Source organism: Heterocephalus glaber, unplaced genomic scaffold (genome assembly GCF_053883595.1).
Source record: "Heterocephalus glaber isolate CG9 unplaced genomic scaffold, H.glaber_assembly_v1.0 deba00001547, whole genome shotgun sequence".
In the NCBI taxonomy this organism is placed as follows: Eukaryota; Metazoa; Chordata; class Mammalia; order Rodentia; family Bathyergidae; genus Heterocephalus; species Heterocephalus glaber.
In genome coordinates, this window is record NW_028258340.1 from 5237285 (window position 1) to 5258179 (window position 20895).

General features: G+C 37.6%; 2 protein-coding genes and 1 pseudogene across 2 annotated transcripts in view; 1 reads left to right on the forward strand and 2 right to left on the reverse strand.

Moving 5' to 3' along the window:
• Nucleotides 1-19769, reverse strand: part of Maoa (monoamine oxidase A) — a 76745-nt gene extending 56976 nt beyond the window's left edge. The window contains exon 1 of the mRNA XM_021262560.2: nucleotides 19635-19769. Coding sequence (XP_021118219.1) covers nucleotides 19635-19707 — 73 coding nt within the window. The 5' untranslated portion in view covers nucleotides 19708-19769. The remainder of the gene's footprint in view (nucleotides 1-19634) is intronic.
• LOC147824325 (U2 spliceosomal RNA) lies at nucleotides 11522-11617 on the forward strand (annotated as a pseudogene).
• A 227-nt stretch (nucleotides 19770-19996) lies between the features above and the next one.
• Nucleotides 19997-20879, reverse strand: LOC147824326 (uncharacterized). The gene has a single exon (XM_087189839.1). The coding sequence runs from the start codon at nucleotides 20789-20791 to the stop codon at nucleotides 19997-19999; it is 795 nt and encodes a 264-aa protein (XP_087045965.1). The 5' UTR covers nucleotides 20792-20879.
• Nucleotides 20880-20895: the final 16 nt, after the last annotated feature.

Below are 20895 nucleotides of genomic sequence, written 5' to 3' on the forward strand. Positions count from 1 at the left end.
TGGGGATAAAGGTATACAAATATAAGAAAGATTATATAAAAACTCTGTAGTCCTAAATATGAGTTGGAATTATTGGTATGATCTCTGGATATAGTCTTATCTCAAAAAATATTTCTTTGCCCTGTTCAATGAAAAGGCTTAGAAGAATCTACCTAGTAGCAATGAGCATTCTAAACACCCAGATCATGATTTCTAAACTTTGAATTTCTACTCTGGTGAACCATGGCTTTTGATCTCTTTCATATTTGAGGCAGAAAATGTATAAGATGAGGATGGAACATTGAATCATACCAGAAAACAAGGAGGCTCTCAGAGATTAATAGAATTCTATCAAAAAGACTCAAGGGCCTACCTACTGTATATAAACTCTCACTGGCCAGAGATGGAAAAATTTGATCATCAAATAAAGATAACTGCAATGGCTTAAATCCATGAGTTCATAACAATACCACACACACACACACACACACACATACACACACACAAATTCTCTTTATTCACCTTTGGAAAGTACTAAGAAATCAATATATCATTTTGAAAAATGATAAATAAAAGAATCTAGCATGTATCAGTAGGACCTGCAGCAACTGTGGCCACAAAGGCATCTCACAGTGGCAGCACAGAGGCCCATTTCAGTTGGCTTCTTCCATGCCTGTCATACCCATTCCTTGGAGTAGATTTCATTATTCCTATATTCCAGATGAGAAAACAAAGTGGCCATTAGGAACACATGCAAGTCTGACTCCTCACACCCTCATTTAGAGCCTTCATAAAATCTAATCTAGCATGCAGCTCCAACAGGTTAGGTGAGTGGGGTTCAGGGCTAATAATAAAACTACTCAGGAGACTGAAGGAAGAAAGGGGAGTAGGGCTTACTTGAATCTGTACAATCACCACACCAGACCAGTGACAAAGGCCTTTTTGTAGCTTGATAATTAAAGATAGAATCAAATAAAATTTAAATTCTGACAAAAGTGGTTGTTTATACATTATAGGAAAATGATTAACCCTATCTCAGCAAGGAGAGTTTGAACTTTTAGTTTAAGGAATAAGGAATATGTTTAAAATATTTTTAAAAGGTTTCAGAAAATGGTATTTAAAAAGTCTCAGAATTTGAAGGGAAAAGATTTAATTTATTTAGGAAATTCACTAGAATCAGCCCTCCATATCTGTGGGCTCTGCATCCTCAGATTTAGGCACTTATAAGTTGAAAATACTTTTAAAAGTTGTCTTTGTACTGAAATACGTACAGACTTTTTCTTGTCATTATTCCCTAAACAGTATACTATAACAGCTATTATTTACATAGCATTTACATTGTATTTGGCATTATAAGTAATGTACAGATGATCTAAGGTATATAGGAAGATTGCGTAGGCTTTATGCAAATGCTACCTGCTACAGATGTTATATAAAAACCTTGAACAGCCTCAAATTTTGTTATCCACAGGGGTCCTGGAACCAATGCTGCTCAGACACTGAAAGATGACTGTATATGCAAAGTATATTTCTTCTAAGATGTTAAATAAATGGGTGCTAATGTTTCAATTTGCATATTTATTGTGAAAAAGACACTGATAATTGATAGGTTAAAAATATACAATAGTAATTTTTAATGGTCAGTAGGTCATAAATAAAGCACAGGCAAACACTTGCAGTACAGAAAAGTTTTTCTTTTTTTGGTCCCAGAGATTGAATCCAACACCTTCACACTAAGCTACATCTCCAGCCCTTTTTTTATTTTTTGTTTTTGAGACAGGGTCTCATTAAAGTGCCTAGACAGGACTTGAACTTGCAATATTCCTACCTCAGCCTCCCAAAGTGATGGTATAGTGTGCTCCACCACATCCAGTTAAACTTTTCTAACTGTGGCTGTTGACCTGAATGGGAAAAACTAAAGATGATGCCTCTTTAATTATTGTCTGTATTTATTTATTTTTGTGTGTGTGGGTGGTTTTTTTTGTATACCCTTTTATTGGTGTATTTTAGGTGTACAATATAATGACATTCATCATTGGAGACATGCACCTTTACATACTCTCTTGGTTCTTATTTTTTCCCACTTCCCCTGCCCTCCTTTCAACCTCTCCATCCCTCCCTATTTACAAAGACTTTTCATTTTTTCATTTTCTCATATTAATTCCATTCCCTTCTTTCCTTTCCCCTACCCCTCCCACTTCCCCTTCCGCTTTGCCCTTTTTCTTCCTATTTCAAATTATCTCTTATACCTTTTAGTCCTTATTTAAACTTTCAGTTTCTCACACTAGAGAAAGTATTCAGTATTTACACATGTGCATCCTGTTTATTTCACTTAAGAGTATTGCCTCAATGTGCATACATTTAGCAATAAATGTCCCTAATATCTCATTTTTGATGGCTGAGAAGTACTCCATTTTATCAAAAAAACCCACCAAAACCCACATTTTCTTGATCTAGTCTCCAGTTGATGGGGATTTGGGCTGTTTCCAAGTTTTAGCTATTACAAACTGAGCTGCTATGAACATGGGTGCACATATACCACTGTGGTATGATTCTTTTAATTCTTTGGGGAAGATTCCCAGCAGGGGAATAGCTGGGTCAAATGGGACTTCCAGTCCTAGTTCTTTGAGGTATCTCCATACTGTATTTATTTTTTATATCATTATACATTCTATCTTCCCTTCATCACCATAAAATTCAACAATCACTTGTAGAAAAAAATTATACCTTGATTGTCAACTCCACAAATTAGATTAAGGGCTCTTGCACAATCTTTTAAAGTATTTACTTAGCCTTTTTGATAAATAGGAAAAAATTACTAGAAAAGGTTCTTTTTTACCATTTATTTTTAATTAGTACATGTATGTAGTACATAACGTTTACATTCCTTGTGGGGAGTTGGTGCATGTACATTTTAATTCCTTTTATTTTGGTACCGGGGATCAAACTAGCGACGGAACCACTGGGCTAAATCCCCGGCCCTTAATTCCTTTTTTAATTGCCTTTCCCTCCCTTCCCTCTATCTCTTGATCCCCTTCCCATTTGAGAAAGATATTTCTGTACTTCCTTCCTATTATCTCTCCTTTATTTTGTTCTTTATTTACAATTTGAGTTTCTCATAAGAGAAATCATGTGATATTTAAGCTCGTGTGTCTGATTTATTTCCCTTAACATTATAGTCTAAAAGTGCATCCATTTTCCTACAAATGACTTGAATTTATCCTTTATGACCCAGTAGTGCTCCATGGTATACAAATACCACATTTTCTGTATCCATTTATTTCAGCCATATACGCTGCTTCCAAGATTTAGCTTTTATGAATTGTGCTGCTATAAGCATTGTATGCATGGATCACTGTAATATGTCTTCAACTATTTCAAGAAGATACCTAGAAGGAGAACAGCTAGGTCAGATGGAATTTCTATTTTTAGTTTTTTGAGAAATCTCCATACTGATTTTTATAGTGGTTGTACTAGTTTACATTCCCACCAACAATGTAGAAAGGTTCCTTTTTCATGTGCAGCCTCAACAGAATGTTATTATTTGATTTCTAAAAGGTTCGTAAGTCTGAAAGCAAGTCACCATATAAAATGTGACTACAAAAATAGATTTTATTGTCAATTTTTTATATTCATATTTATTATGAAAGGAGAAAATCTTATCTTAAACCTCTTATTTTATCATATTCCAAAGTACTACAGATTGCTAAGCCAAAACTAAGAGCATTGTGCATTATACTTCCTTGATTCTTTCATTTTCATTTAATGGCCACAAGGAATTCAGAGAACCAGGCCCACCATAAGGAAACTGATAAATGAATACCTGTAAATTATTAACAACCAATAGCATAAAGAAGCACCTATTTGTGGCATTTGGATTTCCACAGTTTACAGGGGGTGATCGAAAGATAGGATGAATGTTTGAATTTTAAAATGTATTACAGTAAAAGACACATTGCCATTGATCCCCTTCAAAATACTCCCCCTTGCTTCAAATATATTTATCCCATTGTTCTGGCAATGTGTCATTTACTATAATGTTTTTTAAAAATACTAAATGTTCACCTTTTTATCGACACACACACACACACAGTGGATTTCAAACTACTGCAGTGATTTTAGGCTACAACATGATTGTCTATTAAATGAGCAAATATTTACCATATTAGTTGCTGAGAGGCCACCATTGAAAGGGGCCTGTTGGACCATACTCTAAAGTGTTCTATTGTCAAAAGGCTCTAATTTTCCCACCAATGTTTTTGAAGGAAGAAGTCTAAGAGGGCACTGGCAAAATCTACCATTCCTTATACCCAAAGCTCTTCCTCTCCCAAACTACAGCACACAGAGCTCACTAGGAAGAAACAAGTACAGCCTCCCTCCTCCAAGTGTTCTGTAGTTTTCTATGAGAGCAATGAGCATAGAAAGCCCAGACAAACTACACTCACAAGGAATCTGTTAAGATCTATGTGTTACGGAATAAAACAATCTGATCACTTTCAAAAACTAAAAATAGGAAAATAGTGGGTCATGGCACAAGAAAAATTTTAATCATGTTGCAGTATTTTAAACAGCGATGATGAGTTTAAAACAACAGAATTCTTTTCCTCATGGTTCTTCAATCATTTGGGTTTTATAGGGACCAAAATAAAATAGATTAATGGATTTATTAGAGAGGCTAACAACAACAGCAACAACAAAGCAAGTCTGCTAAAAGCACATCTCATTTGAGAGTTCAAGCATGTTCTTCCTAGCTATTAGATGAGGAGACCCTGGAAAGGTTGTAACCAGCCAGCAGTGGTGTTGCTATGGCAACCTCAAACCAGGCTACAGCTTGGTAAAGCCACTACTTGGGAAAGCTGTGTTCCCACAGATTTTGCAGTGCTTCCAATATCCCAGAATGGTTACTATTCCCAGAGAAATGGTATAGGAAATGATTTTACCTACATAGCACATTTTCGGAGTTAGTAACATCTGTGATGAAGCTTTCAAGGAAATGATCCTTGAAATCTCAGGTATCCTGTCACAATGGAACCTAGCTTCAACATTCATCACTGCATGTTCTACCTCACTTTTGCTTTGGCTTACTTCTTTAAGCACATTCACATTACTCATCAGAGGAAAAAATCATTACTCCTTGGTCCTGATTTCTCAAATTCAGTATTTTCCAAAGGGTATTCTTTGCAAAAGTACTGCTTTGAGATGTACACAGGATTTCTCAGGGTTGTTCAGTAAAATAAGCACATTATCAAGTTCACTGTTGCTTCACACTATAATAATGGCACGCAAATAGTGCTATGAAGGCACTTAAGCCAGCTTGCCTGTGATTTGGGAAGGCTTCCAGAACTTTTGAAGTAGCTAGTTTGATACTGTGCTTAATGGTGATATCATAGTAGCATTAAAGTCAGAAATGGGGTGTGGGGATTTAGCTCAGTGGCACTGTGCTTGCCTTGCAAGTGCAAGGTCCTGAGTTTGATGCTCAGTACCGGGAAAAAAAAAAGAAAAAGAAATGAGGTAGTGGTAGTAATGTCCACCACTACCAATTTTACTTAGCATTATATGGTAAGTACTAACCAATTACTTATTTTTATACCTTCACAAGTACTATAAACTTAGCTAAACTTATTCCTTCATCCATTCAGCTAATAAACAATATTTTGCACCTACTAGGTGACAAGCACTGTCCTAGGTATTATGATACAGAAGTGAATATAAGCAAGTCCTCATAAAATTTACCTTCTAGTAGGAAGATAGACAAATGCATAAAGAAGTAAGTGTTGTGTTATAAAATATTATGGAAATATTATATACTATGAAGTAAAGTAGACTACAGAGAGAAAAGGTATGGGAGATGGGGAGTGCTTTTGAGAGTCATTAGTGTAATGAACATAGATGCAAAAATCCTTAATAAGATAATGGCAAACAGAATGCAGATGATCATCAAGAAGATCATACAACCTGATCAAGTGGGATTCATCCCAGGGATGCAGGGACAGTTCAATATACGAAAATCAATCAATGTAATACACTATATCAATAGAGCCAAGGACAAAAACCATATGATTATCTCCATAGAGGCAGAAAAAGCATTTGACAAAATCCAACATGCATTTATGATAAAAACCCTACAAAAAATTGGAATAGATGGTCTCTACCTCAAACTGATAGCAGCCATCTATGAAAAACCAACAGCTAATATCATCCTAAATGGTCAAAAACTGAAATCCTTCACACTAAAATCAGGAACAAGACAAGGATGTCCACTATCACCACTCTTGTTCAATATAGTCCTGGAAACATTAGCCACGGCAATTAGACAAGAGAAAGAAATAAAAACAATGAAGATAGGAAATGAAGAAGTCAAATTGTCATTATTTGCAGATGACATGATATTTTATATAGAAGACCCCAAGAACTCCACCAAAAGTCTTCTAGACTTAATAACCAAATTCAGTCAAGTACATGGTTACAAGGTCAACACACAAAAATCAATAGCTTTCCTCTACACAAATGACAGACTCACTGAGAGAGAAATAGAGTAAATAATTCCTTTCACAATAGCATCCAAAAAACTGAAATACCTAGGAATCAACCTAATGAAGGAAATCAAAGACCTCTTCTCTGAAAACTATGGCACTCTGAAAAGAGAGATTGAAGATGATATCAGAAAATGGAGAGACATACCCTGCTCCTGGGTAGGAAGGATTAATATAGTGAAAATGGCCATACTTCCAAAACTGCTATATAGATTTAATGCAATTCCAATTGAGATCCCAGCAGCATACTTCATGGATGTTGAGAAACAATCCAAAAATTCATTTGGAACAAGAAGAGACCCAGAATAGCAAAAGCAATTCTAGGTAACAGAGACATAGCAGGGGGTATCACAATCCCCAATCTGCAACTATACTACAAAGCTACCATGATAAAAACAGCATGGTACTGGCAAAGAAACAGACCTGAGGAAAAGTGGAAGAGATTAGAAGATGCAGAAACAACAACAGACACACTCAGCCATCTCATATTGATAAAGCAGCCAAACACCTTCACTGGAGGAAAGATAGCCTCTTTAATAAATGGTGCTGGAAAAATTGGGCTTCAACTTGCCAAAGATTAAAACTAGACCTATATCTCTCACCATGCACTAAACTAAAATCAGAATGGATTAAAGATCTAAATATTAAAATAGAAACCCTGAACCGGCTGGAACAGAGGTTAGGTAGAACCCTTGAAGACATTGGTGTAGGAAAAGATTTTATGAACAAAACCTCAGTTGCCCGTGAACTAGCACAAACAATCAACAAGTGGAATCTCTTCTTATTAAAAGGCTTCTGCACAGCAAGAGAAACCACCAGCTGTGTGAAGAAACAACCCACAATGTGGGAAAAAATCTTCACCTGCTCTTCCTCAGACAAAGGTCTACTATCTTGAATCTATAAAGAACTTAAAAAGATCAGACCTCCCAAATTTAAAGACCCAATCCGAAAATGGGCATCTGAAATGAACAGACATTTCTCACACAAAGAAGTAGAAATAGCAAATCAATACATGAAAAAATGTTCAACATCACCAGTCATTCGAGAGATGCAAATGAAAACAATGCTGAGATTCCACCTTACTCCAGAAAGAATGGCTGCTATCATGAAATCAACCAATAACAAATGCTGGCGGGGCTGTGGGGAAAGAGGAACCCTGCTCCACTGCTGGTGGGAGTGTAGACTGGTGCAACCACTGTGGAAATCAGTATGGAGATACCTCAAAGAACTAGGACTAGAGGTCTCATTTGATCCAGCTATTCCACTGCTGGGGATCTTCCCCAAAGAATTAAAAGAATCATACCACAGTGATATATGTGTGCCCATGTTCATAGCAGCACAGTTTGTAATAGGTAAAACTTGGAAACAGCCCAAATGCCCATCAACTGGAGACTGGATAAAGAAAATGTGGTTTTTTTATAAAATGGAGTACCACTCAGCCATAAAAAATGAGAAATTAGAGACATTTATAGCTAAGTGGATGCACATTGAGGCAATACTCTTAAGTGAAATAAATAGGACACACATGTATAAATACCGAGTAGTTTCTCTGGTGTGAGAAACTGAAAGTGTAAATAAGGACTAAAATGTATAATAGGTAATGTGAAATAGGAAGAAAAGGGGCAAATGGGAAGGAAGTGGGAGGGCTAGGGGAAAGGATAGAAGGGAATGGGATTAATATGAGAAAATGGAAAAATAGGAACAAAATCTTTGTAAATAGGGAGGAATGGAGGGGTTGAAGGGAGGGCTGGGTAAGGGTGAAAAACAAGAACCAAGAGAGGCTATGTAAAGGTGCAAATTTCCAATGATGAATGTCATTATATTGTATACCTAAAATGTACCAATGATTAAAATGAATAATTGATAATGCAAAATAGGAAGAAAAGGTCCAAAGGAGTAGGGGTAGTGGGAGGGGCAGGGTAAAGGAAAGAAGGGAAAGGAAAAATGCTGAGAAATGGAAAAAATGGAAATAAAGTCTTTGTAAATAGGGAAGGGTGGAGGGGGTGAAGGGAGGGCTAGGAATGGGGAAAAAATAAGAACCAAGATGTATTATGTAAAGGTACAATTCCCAATGAGAAATGTAATTGTGTTGTATACCTACAATGTACCAATAAAGAATTTAATTTAAAAAAAAAGAGTCATTAGTGAAAGCATTTCAAAGGTGACATTAAAACAGACAATTTAGTGAAATAAAAGGAGCCATGCAAGTATCTGGAGAAGATGGGAACAAGACTTATGTGCTCAAAGAAGAACAATGAGGTTAGTGTAGCCCAAGGGCAATGAGTGAGGAGAAGATGAGAACCAGACCAAGTCTCTAAGAAGAGATGAAATTACGTAGTTGCTTTTACACTACAGCAAAGATTGCAGTTTTGGTCTAAGTGTAGTGGGGGAGCCACTGAGATTATAAGTATAAGAGATTAATCTTATTTTAACTTTTAAAAAGATCATTTTGGTTTCTGCGAGGAAAGCTGACTGTAAAGAAAAAGCAGGAGGGAAGCAAGGAAAAAGACAAATAGACAGATCTCAAATAATAGACAAATTTCAAGGGTAAGAAATTATGGTGGCTTGGACAAGACAAATAATCACAATGATTTAGATGAGGGTGGCTATCACTGCAGTGAGAGAAGTTGTCAAATTCAGTATGTATTTTGAGGCTAAGCTAATAGAACATGCCATTTAAACGGCTGTGGTGTATGACAAAAAGAAAGGAGTCAAGAATTGCTCCAAGATTTTTGATCAGAGCAACTTGAAAAACGATGATGCCACTTACTAAGTGAGAAACAGCCAGGGCAAAATGAGGTCTGGAGAAATAGCAAGTGTCCTACTATAGCAGTATTATTTCACGAGCTAAACGTGTTATAAACTTCTTGGGAACAGAAATATATTATATATCTTTGCATCCTTAGAATAGAGCCTGCCATGTCTCAGGTGCTCAAATGCTTGTTGAAACAAAAGGAAGAATCATATACTAAGAAAACAAAACCATATTTGTGTGGATCAGGGCAATAGGGAAGCTTCTAATGCTATTTAGATCATCTTTATCTCAAGAAAGTAAGAAAGATTGATAAGAATAGGTTGTCAAGTCATTTTAACCTTTATGACTAAGTAAGTCAGTAGATTGTAAATATTACTAGTACATTTTCTGAAAAATGTACTTCTGAAAATTGTGCTTGCTGGAAGAAGCAAACAGAAACTATCAATGTACACACAAACTTGTGTACAATGGGGCAATTATCTAATCTAAACATATATCCATCCATATATCGTGCTTCCTTTCAGATAAATATTCTCTGTTTTTGCAAAGGTCAGATCATATACTTCCTTCATTTTTGATAAGTTAAAAAGATAAGGCTATCTCAGATGATAAATAGAAGAAAGCTAACAATTAATTTCAATTTTCCCTGAATTTAACAGACTGGTTGTCTAGACAGTCCCAATTTATTTGATTACCCTTCAGTGTTCATCTTCACTTTAAATAAACAGATCTCACCCAAGTTAGGAAATGCAATTATCTCTTAATTCATTATTTGCCAAGTGTTTCACATGGCTGCCCTCAGATTCTGGACCCTAGACCAGACTGAAGTTTAAAGCCATAGTTCCCAAAGTGTTTTATGGAACACTAGTCCTCAAGCAAGATACTCCAGCAAAAGTACTACTGTCCATGGAAATTGGGACACTTTATACGATTTCTCCTTCTGAGATATTCCCAGAAAATACTGGCATATTAAAAATCCTCAGAAATTGTGCAGCAAAAATCCTGTTTAACTCAACTTTTCTCCACCCTCTGTCATTAAAAAAAACCAAAATCTATACCTTCAAACAAACTCTGGAAAATCCAGTTTCATCTCTTATAAGATTGTTCAAATATTTGCAGTAACAAATTCCCATAGGCAGGGTCCTAGTTGAACAATGCCTAAAACACAAGCTGTGTGTTGGAGCAAAGCTTTGGCGTAGCTCTACCTTATGCTCTGCCACCTCATGTAGTTATTTATTCCTAAAAGTAACATTTTTCTTTAACTTTAACATTCACCACCACTCAAGAATGTGCACAGAGTACACTGTATAATACACTTTTAAGTTAACTCTTTACTATTTAGTGATGCAGTCCCTGGCCAACAAAATTCTTACATAACTGGATGTTTGGACTCTTGGACTGAACATTCAAAGGACAATAAAAAGCATAGTCAAACATCAACTCACACTGAAGTTTTCAAGGCAATATTCCTAAAGCAAGAAAGGAGAGAGCAAATGCACAAATTTTATTCAAGGTATATAGCAACTACTCAACTGACAAGTAATGAATAAATGAATGCCGGCACATAAGAAAAGGGGCTTTAATTTAAGGTATGGCTCACAGCTAATTAATTTAATTTGGAAATTCCATGACAATTCTGTCAAGCATTACTTTCTCCATGTAATTTGTCATTTCCTCCAGGTAGAATTAACTGCTCTCTTCTCTGAACCCTCAGTGGACCTGTGAAGCAATCTTAAGTACAGGTTGAATCCCCCTTAAGCAAAATGCTTGCGATTAGAATTGTTCCAGATTGCAGAATTTTTCAGATTTTGTTATATTTGCATATACATAATGAGATATCTTGGAGGTGGGACTGAAGTCTAAACAAAAGTTTTATTTATGTTTCATACATACTTTGTACACATAGCCTTAAAGTAGTTAAATACAGTATTTCTAGTGTGTCTGCTTTTTTACTATAACCCATCACATAAGTCAGGTGTGGAATTTTCCACTATTGACATCATGTTGATACTGAAAAAAGTTACAGATTTTGGAATATTTTGGATTTTGGATCTTCAGATTAGGGATTCTCAACCTGTACCAACAACACTTCAGGCTCATAGCTCATAGAGGGATCCTATGTCTAACTTCTAAGTCCCTGGATAGACAAACAGGCTGACAGATAAACCAGAGAACACCCTAACACCCTCTGACCAAACCTTCTCTCTTTTGTATGGGTCCAAATTTTATCAAATGCTTTCAATAGCCAATGATCATCGCTTCTCAGCCTTTTGGCTAAGATCAAGTATAGTATCAATAGCCAATGATCTTTATAAGTCATTATAAATGCATATTAAATAATAAATGCTTTACTATCAATGGCTTTACTTCAATACGTAAGAACTTTAAATCCAAATCTTGTAAAACTTCCAACAGTAATCATATCAACTACTACAGCTTTTTACCTTCACCAGTATTTTCTCCCAAAATTCTTTCTTTTCAAAACATGTCAGATTTTTGGGCTTAAGATTGAACATGTAGTGGGGCAACTCACTTTCTGGTCCCTCTTCTGTCTCTCTTAGACAGAAGCTTTCTTTCACTCAATAAGTTTTTCCTACTCTTAAAAAGAAAAAGATTGAACATCTAGGTTTCTTAGTTTTCAGCCTATATTTTGACTATTTCTATATGGTCTATTTCCAAATTCATTATTGGTAACTGCATAATGATATAATAAGTCTTTTAATTTTTAATTTTCCTGTGAAGTGTCAGTATCAGCCTAAGTTACATTGTATTACACTGAAGATGTATTACTAAATTACACTGAAGAGGTTTTCAGAGCATAGGATATTGGCTTGGTGTAGGAGGAGAAAAGTCTATAAGCAAAAGTATGCATTTTTAGTGAAAAGGTCCAATAACTTTCATTAGATTAGGTTCAAAAGGATGAGAATCACTGATCAAAACTGATCTCTACACACTATCCTAAATTCACAACAGTTTTTTAAAATATAAAAAAGTAAATAAATTCATCACATAAGTCATTATATATGATGGATGCCCTATATTCTTAAATTGAAATGTTCAAAAAGCAGTATTATTTCATGTAATACAAACATTACTATCAAGAACAATTATTTGGTTTTAGAGCATCAAACCACAATTTTAAATAATAAAATGTAATGCATTACCTATGGATAAACCTATAGTGCAAGTCCAGTGAGGCGGGGAATAAAAAAAGCACGGTCACTATTTTTTTTTTTAATTCACTAAGTTTATTGGTACATTTTAGGTATAGAATATGATGACATTCATCATATTGTACCTTTACATGATAAATTCATCGTTGTACTTTTACATGATAAATCTTGGTTCTTATTTTTTTCCCCATTCCCCTGCCTTCCCTTCCACCCCTCCTAAATGGATGCACATTGAGTCCATACTCTTAAGTGAAATAAATAGGACACACATGTGTAAATACCAAATAGTTTCTCTGGTTTGAGAAACTGAAAGTGTAAATAAGAATCAAAATGTAGAATAGATAATGTGAAATAGGAAGATAAGGCCCAAAGGGGAAAAGGGGAGTGGGAGGGGTAAAGGAAGGGAAAGGAATAAATATGAGAAAAGGAAAAAATGGGGGTCACTATTTTAGGGGTTCAAGGCCAAGTTATGTCACTAAAGATTTTTGTAGCATTTGGTAATTACCTTCTGAGCTTCTGTTTTGGTCCTTTTGAACTCATATGGGCAATCATCCTGCGATCTTAGACATAGTTAATATGTAATTAACTCAACTATCGAAGCTTATCATTTGGTTTTTAAATTTTTATTGACTCTCTTACCTCATCAATCAATTAAATATCGTTAATAAGTAGAACTTTGTTTACTTTTCCCTAGCATCAACTAGAAAAGGGCTTTTAAACAAAGACTCAGAGAGACCATGGGGAAGGTGTGAATAAACACCTGTGAAGAGACCCAGGTATTGATTTAAGTTAGTGGAGGATGTCAGTATGTGAGATGATACAAACTATTTCCAGAATAAAGCATGTAGTAAAAAGTATTGAGGAAGGGTCTGGAAAAGAAAGCTAATATATTGATCTTCATGAAGCTGACTAAATACAAAAAAAATACTGAAAAACATACTACATATAACTTAATCCAATTACTTAGGTGACAAAACCATCAAAGACTTAAAATTTCTCTAAAATGCAATACTAGATGACAACATAATAGGGAATAGGTCACCCGAAGGAAAACACAAACTGCTGGTAAAAACATATCACAATAAAGGGGGAAAACAGTCCTAACAATCAACTTATCTCAAATACAAAATTGTTTTGTTTTGTTTTGTTTTGAGAAAAGGTCTCACTATGTAGTCCAGGCTGGCCTTAAACTTCCAATCCTCCTGCCTCAGTCTCCCAAGTGCTGGAATTACAGGTGGGCACCACCATGACCAGCTCTCAAACATGACATTTTAAAAAATTTTTGAAGTATTTTGTAAAGTTTTAATCACTCAAACCTAAATCTATCCATCTCATATACACAAACATATTTTAAACAAGTAGTTGGCTATCTACAATTTTGAAATCACAGGGCTAGGCACTCTTGCAAGCCCCTGTATGTGATATAAAACTACAAAACAGCCTGTGCTTCTGGGTACACTTGAATCCAAATAATGCAAAATTTTTCCTATGTTAAAATATTACTATGCCACATCTGCACAGATTATATGACTCAATATTCAACAATAATGGGTTTACAAATTTATTTTTCTCTATTACTGGTCTCTATGATTTATGAAATTATACTAAGATCTATTGTTAAAAACATTTTTCACATTAGTTGAGGATTATGTGTAAATTTAAATCAATTAGTATTGACTAAACACTAAACTTGCCCATTAAATATCAGATCCATTCAACAGCTCATTTAACTATGAAGATTTTTGAAGATCATAATCCAGATAAATGTAATTCTTACATTTTTTGTTCAGTATGGAAAGTGTACACACTAAAATATCCTAGTTTATTTTTTACGGAAAAAACATACAAAACTGGGGCAAAGAAGTGTCCTAAAAGGCCCCAAATTAGGGCTGGGGATTTAGCTCAGTGGCACTGTGCCTGTCTCACAAGCATAAGGTCCTGAGTTTGAACCCCAGTACCAAGGAGGGGGGCACAAATTAAATTTTAGCCTGCAATGAACCTTAGAGAATCCAAATAACAAAGCCATAAAAATAAGTATCTTTTAAAAAATGCAAGCGTTTCTCAATCGCTGCAAAGCCACACAGTATGTGCTGCCAAGCTCTGGGTTAAAATAGTTTAAAATGGTCCTTACAGAAATGATTCTCATGGGTGATGTATTTCAGCAAGAGGAGAAATTGTAGTATGTTGTGTATTCAATTGCTGGAACTCAGAACATTAGTCATTCTTCTGGCAAAGAATGGCTTTTTTGTCTCAGATGATGAGAAAAATTCAATCCTTGCTGTAATACAGCACTGAGTTCTGGGCAGCAAGAACTCATAATTCTTTTTAGTAGAGCTCAGCTCATAGACAAAAATAAGGGGTAATTCTATTTCTTAGACACTGTTGGACACTAAGACGACTTTCTACATGATACTTGAAATGTAATTTCAAAACATGGAAAAACTTTTTATTCACCTAGGACTATCCAGCACTATGACTAAGGGTTTTTCATTGTGCATTAAGGGTTCACACAGGCACAAAATCATGGGCAGATATGACACACCAGTGTCATTTCAATAGCTACCAGGATCATATCGCTAGAGGCACAGGAGGCAACTATTTTCCTTCCCTGGCACTTCTGCCATGAGTTTAAATTAAGTACTGCTCCTATCTGGCTTACACCCTCCTGACACTGCATTAGTGTTCCTTTGCTCTCTTATGTTTGCTGTATCTGTTTTCCATCCTGTTACACCTACCTTTTAAAATCCTAATTCTCTCTCAAGGTCCCAGCACATTGTTCATAAACATAATGTTAATATTTATCTCACTATATTCATGTCAATTACTTGCCCACTTTTTCCAAGAGGATAGAAGCTTCTTCTGGACAGGGATGCTACCTATTCATCTTTATATACCTTATCCCTATGATCTAGCCACTGCCTAACATATGGTAGAGACTCTGAAATGCTTTAGAAAATCCAGAAGCTAGAGCTATCTCTACTCATTATGAGCTGCTTTGAGGGATAAAGCATTCCTTCCCCAGATGTGTTCAGAGCTACAGTCAGATAACCACTAAGGAGATACTGTCAGGAGGATTAAAATCTTAGGTAAATAGACCAGATTGCCTTTCAAAATCCCTTTGACCAAAGACTCTGGAATTCCAAACAGTCCCAAGAAGGATGTATGCATTTTACCTTGGAGATGGGCTTCTTTTTTTCTTATATATCTCTCTAAAGAGAGAGCCATTTCAGAATTCTCAGTTAAGAACAGATATTAAAATCTTTCAACATGGGTTTTCTGTCATTTGTTCTATTTGTGGCAGCTTATGAGAAAAAAGTAGCATCTAAAGTTAGTGGTTCAACCACCGTCCTTAAAAGAAAATCAAGAAATAGGTAGAAAATAAGTACAAATTGTAAAGTAGTTATTATGAGCTCTACAAGAGGGCAGACAAATCAGTGGGAGCCAGAATGATTAAGGAAAGGATCTTCATGTAGGTATTTCAGGATTAACTAAATGGTCAGAGAGGAGCACTTCCATGTTAAGAAAGATGAAAAAAGAGAAGGCCTGAAGGACAAAATAAACATAGTGCAGCACTAGGACAAGAAGTATTGTGAGTAAAGCTCAAGTCCATGTTGGGGAAGAGTGAGAAATGCTACTTGTCCAACAAACTGGGAGGATGGAGAGGGGGCTTGAGAGTCAGGTAATAGGATACCACTGAAGGTCCTGAGCAGAAGAGTGAGGTAAGGAAAGAAATATTCAAGGTAAATCAAGTCTGGGAGAATATTGCATGCAGGATGGATGTGATGGAAAGCCACTAATATAAAAGGGGGCCACTAGGAAAGTGTCATAATCAGAGGTCAGAATCTGTCTTGGGCATGGGAGCAGGGGAGTAGTCAGTGGGGAGGTAGAACAGCTCAAAAAGAGGAAGTAGAAGGATCTGTTAAAAGGGCGAAGGAGAGCTGGGGATGTAGCTCAGTGATAGAATATGTGCTTAGCATGTACAAGGCACTGGGTTTGATCGCTAGCACTACAAAAAAGCAGAGGAGGATAGAAGATGAGAGAAAAAGATGTGTTAAAAATGATGGAAATGTTGATCATGCCAAGGAAAGGGTCAAGCAACTGGGAAAGAGAAGGTTTTAGACATGTTAAATCTGCAGTGTGAAATAGTGTGAAATAGCTAGGAGCAGATAAGTTACAGGACAGGAATTCAGAGAAAGAGATTTGAATTAGAGCCTTGAGAACTTTCTACAGATAAAGGAACACTAAAGTTCTAGAATAAGAAAGAGAGGGAGAGGACTGGGGATTTAGCTCAGTGATTCCACCGCCTGCCTCACAAGCACAAGGTCCTGAGTTCGATCTCCAGTACCAAAAAAAACAAAAAAAGAAAGACAGAGAATTCTAAAAAGCCCAAAATTGATGAACAGGAAAACCTTAAGGCCATTTCAAAACTAGAAATATGAGCTCAGTGAAAGGAATGGAAAAGGAACAATGAGTACAGGACAAAAATTCTGGATCCAATAGTGTCACAGAAAGCATGAAAAGATTTCAAAAAAATCTTTTTGAAAAAAAAAATCTTTTTGGGTGATGATGGATGATGATGGATAGGAGACAAGGTATGATAAAGAAACTGCTATACTAATAAATAAGCAGGGTTGTTTCCCCTCTCAACTATATATAAAATTATTTAATTGGCCAGAGGACAGAAAAAAGCTTTCTGAGTGTGTGCTGTTTTCTGTTTTTAATGACAAAAAGGAGACATATCAAAACACTGCTATTCTTTGTGCAAAGATAGTTATAATTCTATTGTCAATTGATTTTGAATCATGTCATTTAGAATGTTCTCTTTGGGAGGTGTATTATAGCAATAACACTGCAGATGCAAAGTACTGGCCATACATTATAAATGTGTGGGTAATATATCAAAGTGTGCAATTCCTGACAAAACATTCTAAGCAATATCCAAAAGCATTTAAAACTGGATTATTAAGTAACTCATGGGATATGGCAAAGCACACACAAAACTGATTCTTCCCAAGAATGTTTGAGAAATAATGGCTATCACCCACTCTGGAAACACCTAGTTTATGTCTAGGACCTAACATGAGACACATTTGCATCTACTTTTAGTTGTAAGCCAGCTGGGAAGGCATCACAGACAGAAAGCAGTGTTTCTAGTCAGTTGGTATTAAAATCACTCAGATCTGACTGATAGGACATTAGGCAGTCAAGCGCTTTTTCCACTGCCACTGATATATTGGACACAGGCTTTTGGAAGAACAGTGCACACTACCACGCAGAAAATGTCCTCTATTTCTTCCAAATGGAAATGAACAAATAATAATTAATAATGAACATGGACAGATCTAGGTTTTGTGAGTCCTTATGTAATTTGGATGTCCTCTTTAAGATAGAAGAAAGCAAAACTGTGAATACAAAATTCAGTGTGGAACTAGTTATTTATTTAGAATGAGAACCAGAAGGGGCCTAAAGTTGTAAAGCCATAAAGCATAATGTTCATTGCTACATACTAAATCAACCTCTGCTAATGACCAAGTATTAGGAGTCAAGTACTAGAAAGGAAAAAGAGCAGGTAATCAGGCAGAAGCAAAATAAATGACAAAACTCATTAAGGAATACCAGAGACAAACTAAGGAAAAGACAAGAATAAAACCCCAGAAAGACCCCTGAATTGTGGCATAGTGATGAGAGGAGATGGAACTCTTAATAATTTACACTACACACGACCATATTTATGTTCCAGTGATCAATAATCAAACTGCTCCTAGGCTTCTGCCTAGAAGAACCAGGTTTTTGTAAACACCAGTCCACTACATTGCAGGCATGCAACAAGTGTTTGTGAAAGGAATACGTAAATAAATGAAAGAAGGGAAACAAGAGAATTGCTCCATTTTCTTACTCTCCACCAGGTTGTTCTTGTTTTTGGTGGCACTGGTTGAAATTGTCAAAGCCAGCAGTCCATGCCAATCTTTTCTCTGGTGGTTAAAGACTGTTTATCATGCACAGGACAAATAAAAAACTGCTTTCAAAATCAATTTATAAACATATTCAGAGTTTCTTCAAAAGGATCATATATAAAAATAACTCCTGTTGAGCCACCCTATTTACTTTTTCCCTCTTCTTTCTCTTGTTAAATCAGATCCTGCAGGGATATCTCTAAAATTATTAATACCTGGAGAGAAAGGGATAGATCAGTATGTGATTCTAAGGAGGGCCGAAACACAACGTAGTTACTAAATTTCAAACATTTTGGCTATTATCACAACATAAGTGGCAATTTAATGTATCAATCATGATGAGGCTTCAGAAAGATACTGAAAGGCTTCACATACCATTGTCAGCTACAAACCCAAGCCAAGACCAGCAGACAATATGCAGGTGTTCTTAGAGAAAGGACAAAACAGGGCACTCCCTAACTCGCCCACAGCTCTTGCTTCATAAAAGGATTACTCCGGGGCAAAAACGCCTTACGCCTTCCTGAAGATCCTGAGAAAACTGGCAGGAGTCAGCAGAACCGAAGAGCTCACCCTTCTCTCATTTTTTAAAATTTTACTTTTCACTAAAGGATTCTACCTCCTTGCTTTTCACCTACCAAATTTTCCAAGGAAAAGTACTTAGAGAACAGCAGAATTAGATTAATATTATTACTACTTCAGTACTACAAAAATCTTATGCTGATGTTCGATCCAGGGAAAGAGACGGGAAGTCAGTGAGGCAAAGCAGCCACCTCTGGCTTTAGGAGTCAGGGTCTTAAATGGAAGAAAATTGTTCAGGTACTTCCCAGCTAGTCAATTTGACCTCAGAAGAGTTACTGAAACTCCTCAGACTTCGGCTGGTCGCTTTTGTTAAAAAAAAAAAAAAAAAAAAAAAAAAAGGTGGGAGGGTGTGATACCATCTCACAGGATTGTTGGGGATTGAGAAAATCCACATAATGTGTTAAATGTAACCGCCCAGCAAAACCTAATCAAATATTAGTATTTAATAGTAAGAGTAAAATTATTTCCCACCCCCAGCCCCCCCTTCACACCACCAGCAAAACTGATCCAACCTCCACTCCCACTTTGCAAGATCTGGAGCCTGGCCACTGTCACACTCTCATTTGCAGGAGAGACCCCTCGAAACACCATGGCAATATTACAAGTCCCTGTCCCTGGGCCAGCCAGGATCGCTCAGGCCACCACTATGGTCCACACTAACCTGAAATGCCGCCTCCTATCACCACTACGTCGAACATGAGGCCTGCAGTACTTGCTTTCTCTGGACTCGCCATGCTTTGGTTGAGATTCTTCTGAGGCGTGGATATAAGAGTAGGGCCAGCTAAGGGCGGGGCGATCTCTTCAACTGATCCCCGCCTGGCGTTCGAGGGCGGAGCTAATCTTCCTACTAATACCCGGGTGGGACGGGGCCCTAAGATTGGGGCGGACCCTCTTGCTGACACTCTGGGACCGCCCGTGGGCGGGGCTGATCCTGCTAGAGCTCCCCCGGGGAAGCCAGACTCTTAAGACCCGGGCGCGCGATTGTCCTGACACTCCGGGGATGTTACTGGGTAAAGGAGTCCCCTATACCGACACTTGGGAATGGCTACAATAGCGTACAGAAGGCAGTGGTACCGATATCCAACGGGAGCTAGGCGGGGAGGACGTGAGGGGCTCTTGTGCTGAGGGTGGTGGGGGGATACTTGGTGTAGGAGGAACCTGTACCTGTACGGACAGGTGGGAAGAGTTACTGGATGTTGGGAGTTCTGGGGCCCACAGGCGAGGGGGGCGAGACGTTAAGTTCGGGGTGAGTTCTTGTAGAGACCCTCGGGGTGTGCTGGAAACTGAGGTTGGGGAGGAACTTAGTGTGGACTCGTAGGCAAAGCTAGGTAGAGAAGACTCCGAAGGGCCGTAGAGCGACAGTGCGGAGGAGCTCAAGGGCGAGCCAGGTCCCGCTACCCTGCGGTTGTCAGCGTCACGGTCAGGACTGGAGGCTGGGGTGGCCCCAACTGAGGCACTCGAGGGAGTGGCTGGTATTGGGTTCAGCCCTCTCCGGCCTTGGGCACCAAAGCCTCTGGAGCCAGTCCTGGAGTTGGGGTTAGAGCCCCGGGCAGAATTAGTGCTGGGGGACACGTCAGAGTTCGGGTCTGAGGTGGACGTGTTTGGTCGGCTGGTGGAAGGAGGGTAGAAGAAGGTCTGCCTGTCTGGTAAGACGTTCCGCCCCGACCAGAGGGTCGAAGCCGCGCCCACAGCGGGGGCCAGGCTCTGGTCCTGGTTATCGGAATCCGGGGTTTGGGAACCCTGCATCGCCTCACGCCCTCTTCCCCTGCTGCGGCCACGGCGGTCTCTGGGATAGAAGGTAAACCTGTGTAAAGTCATGGTTTTTTAGCTTTCGGGTCGCTAAGAGAGACTTTCTGTACCCCAACTCTCCCCTACTGGCGAAAGCCCTTCTGACCCTGCTGTCTTGAATTGTTACCTCAGAG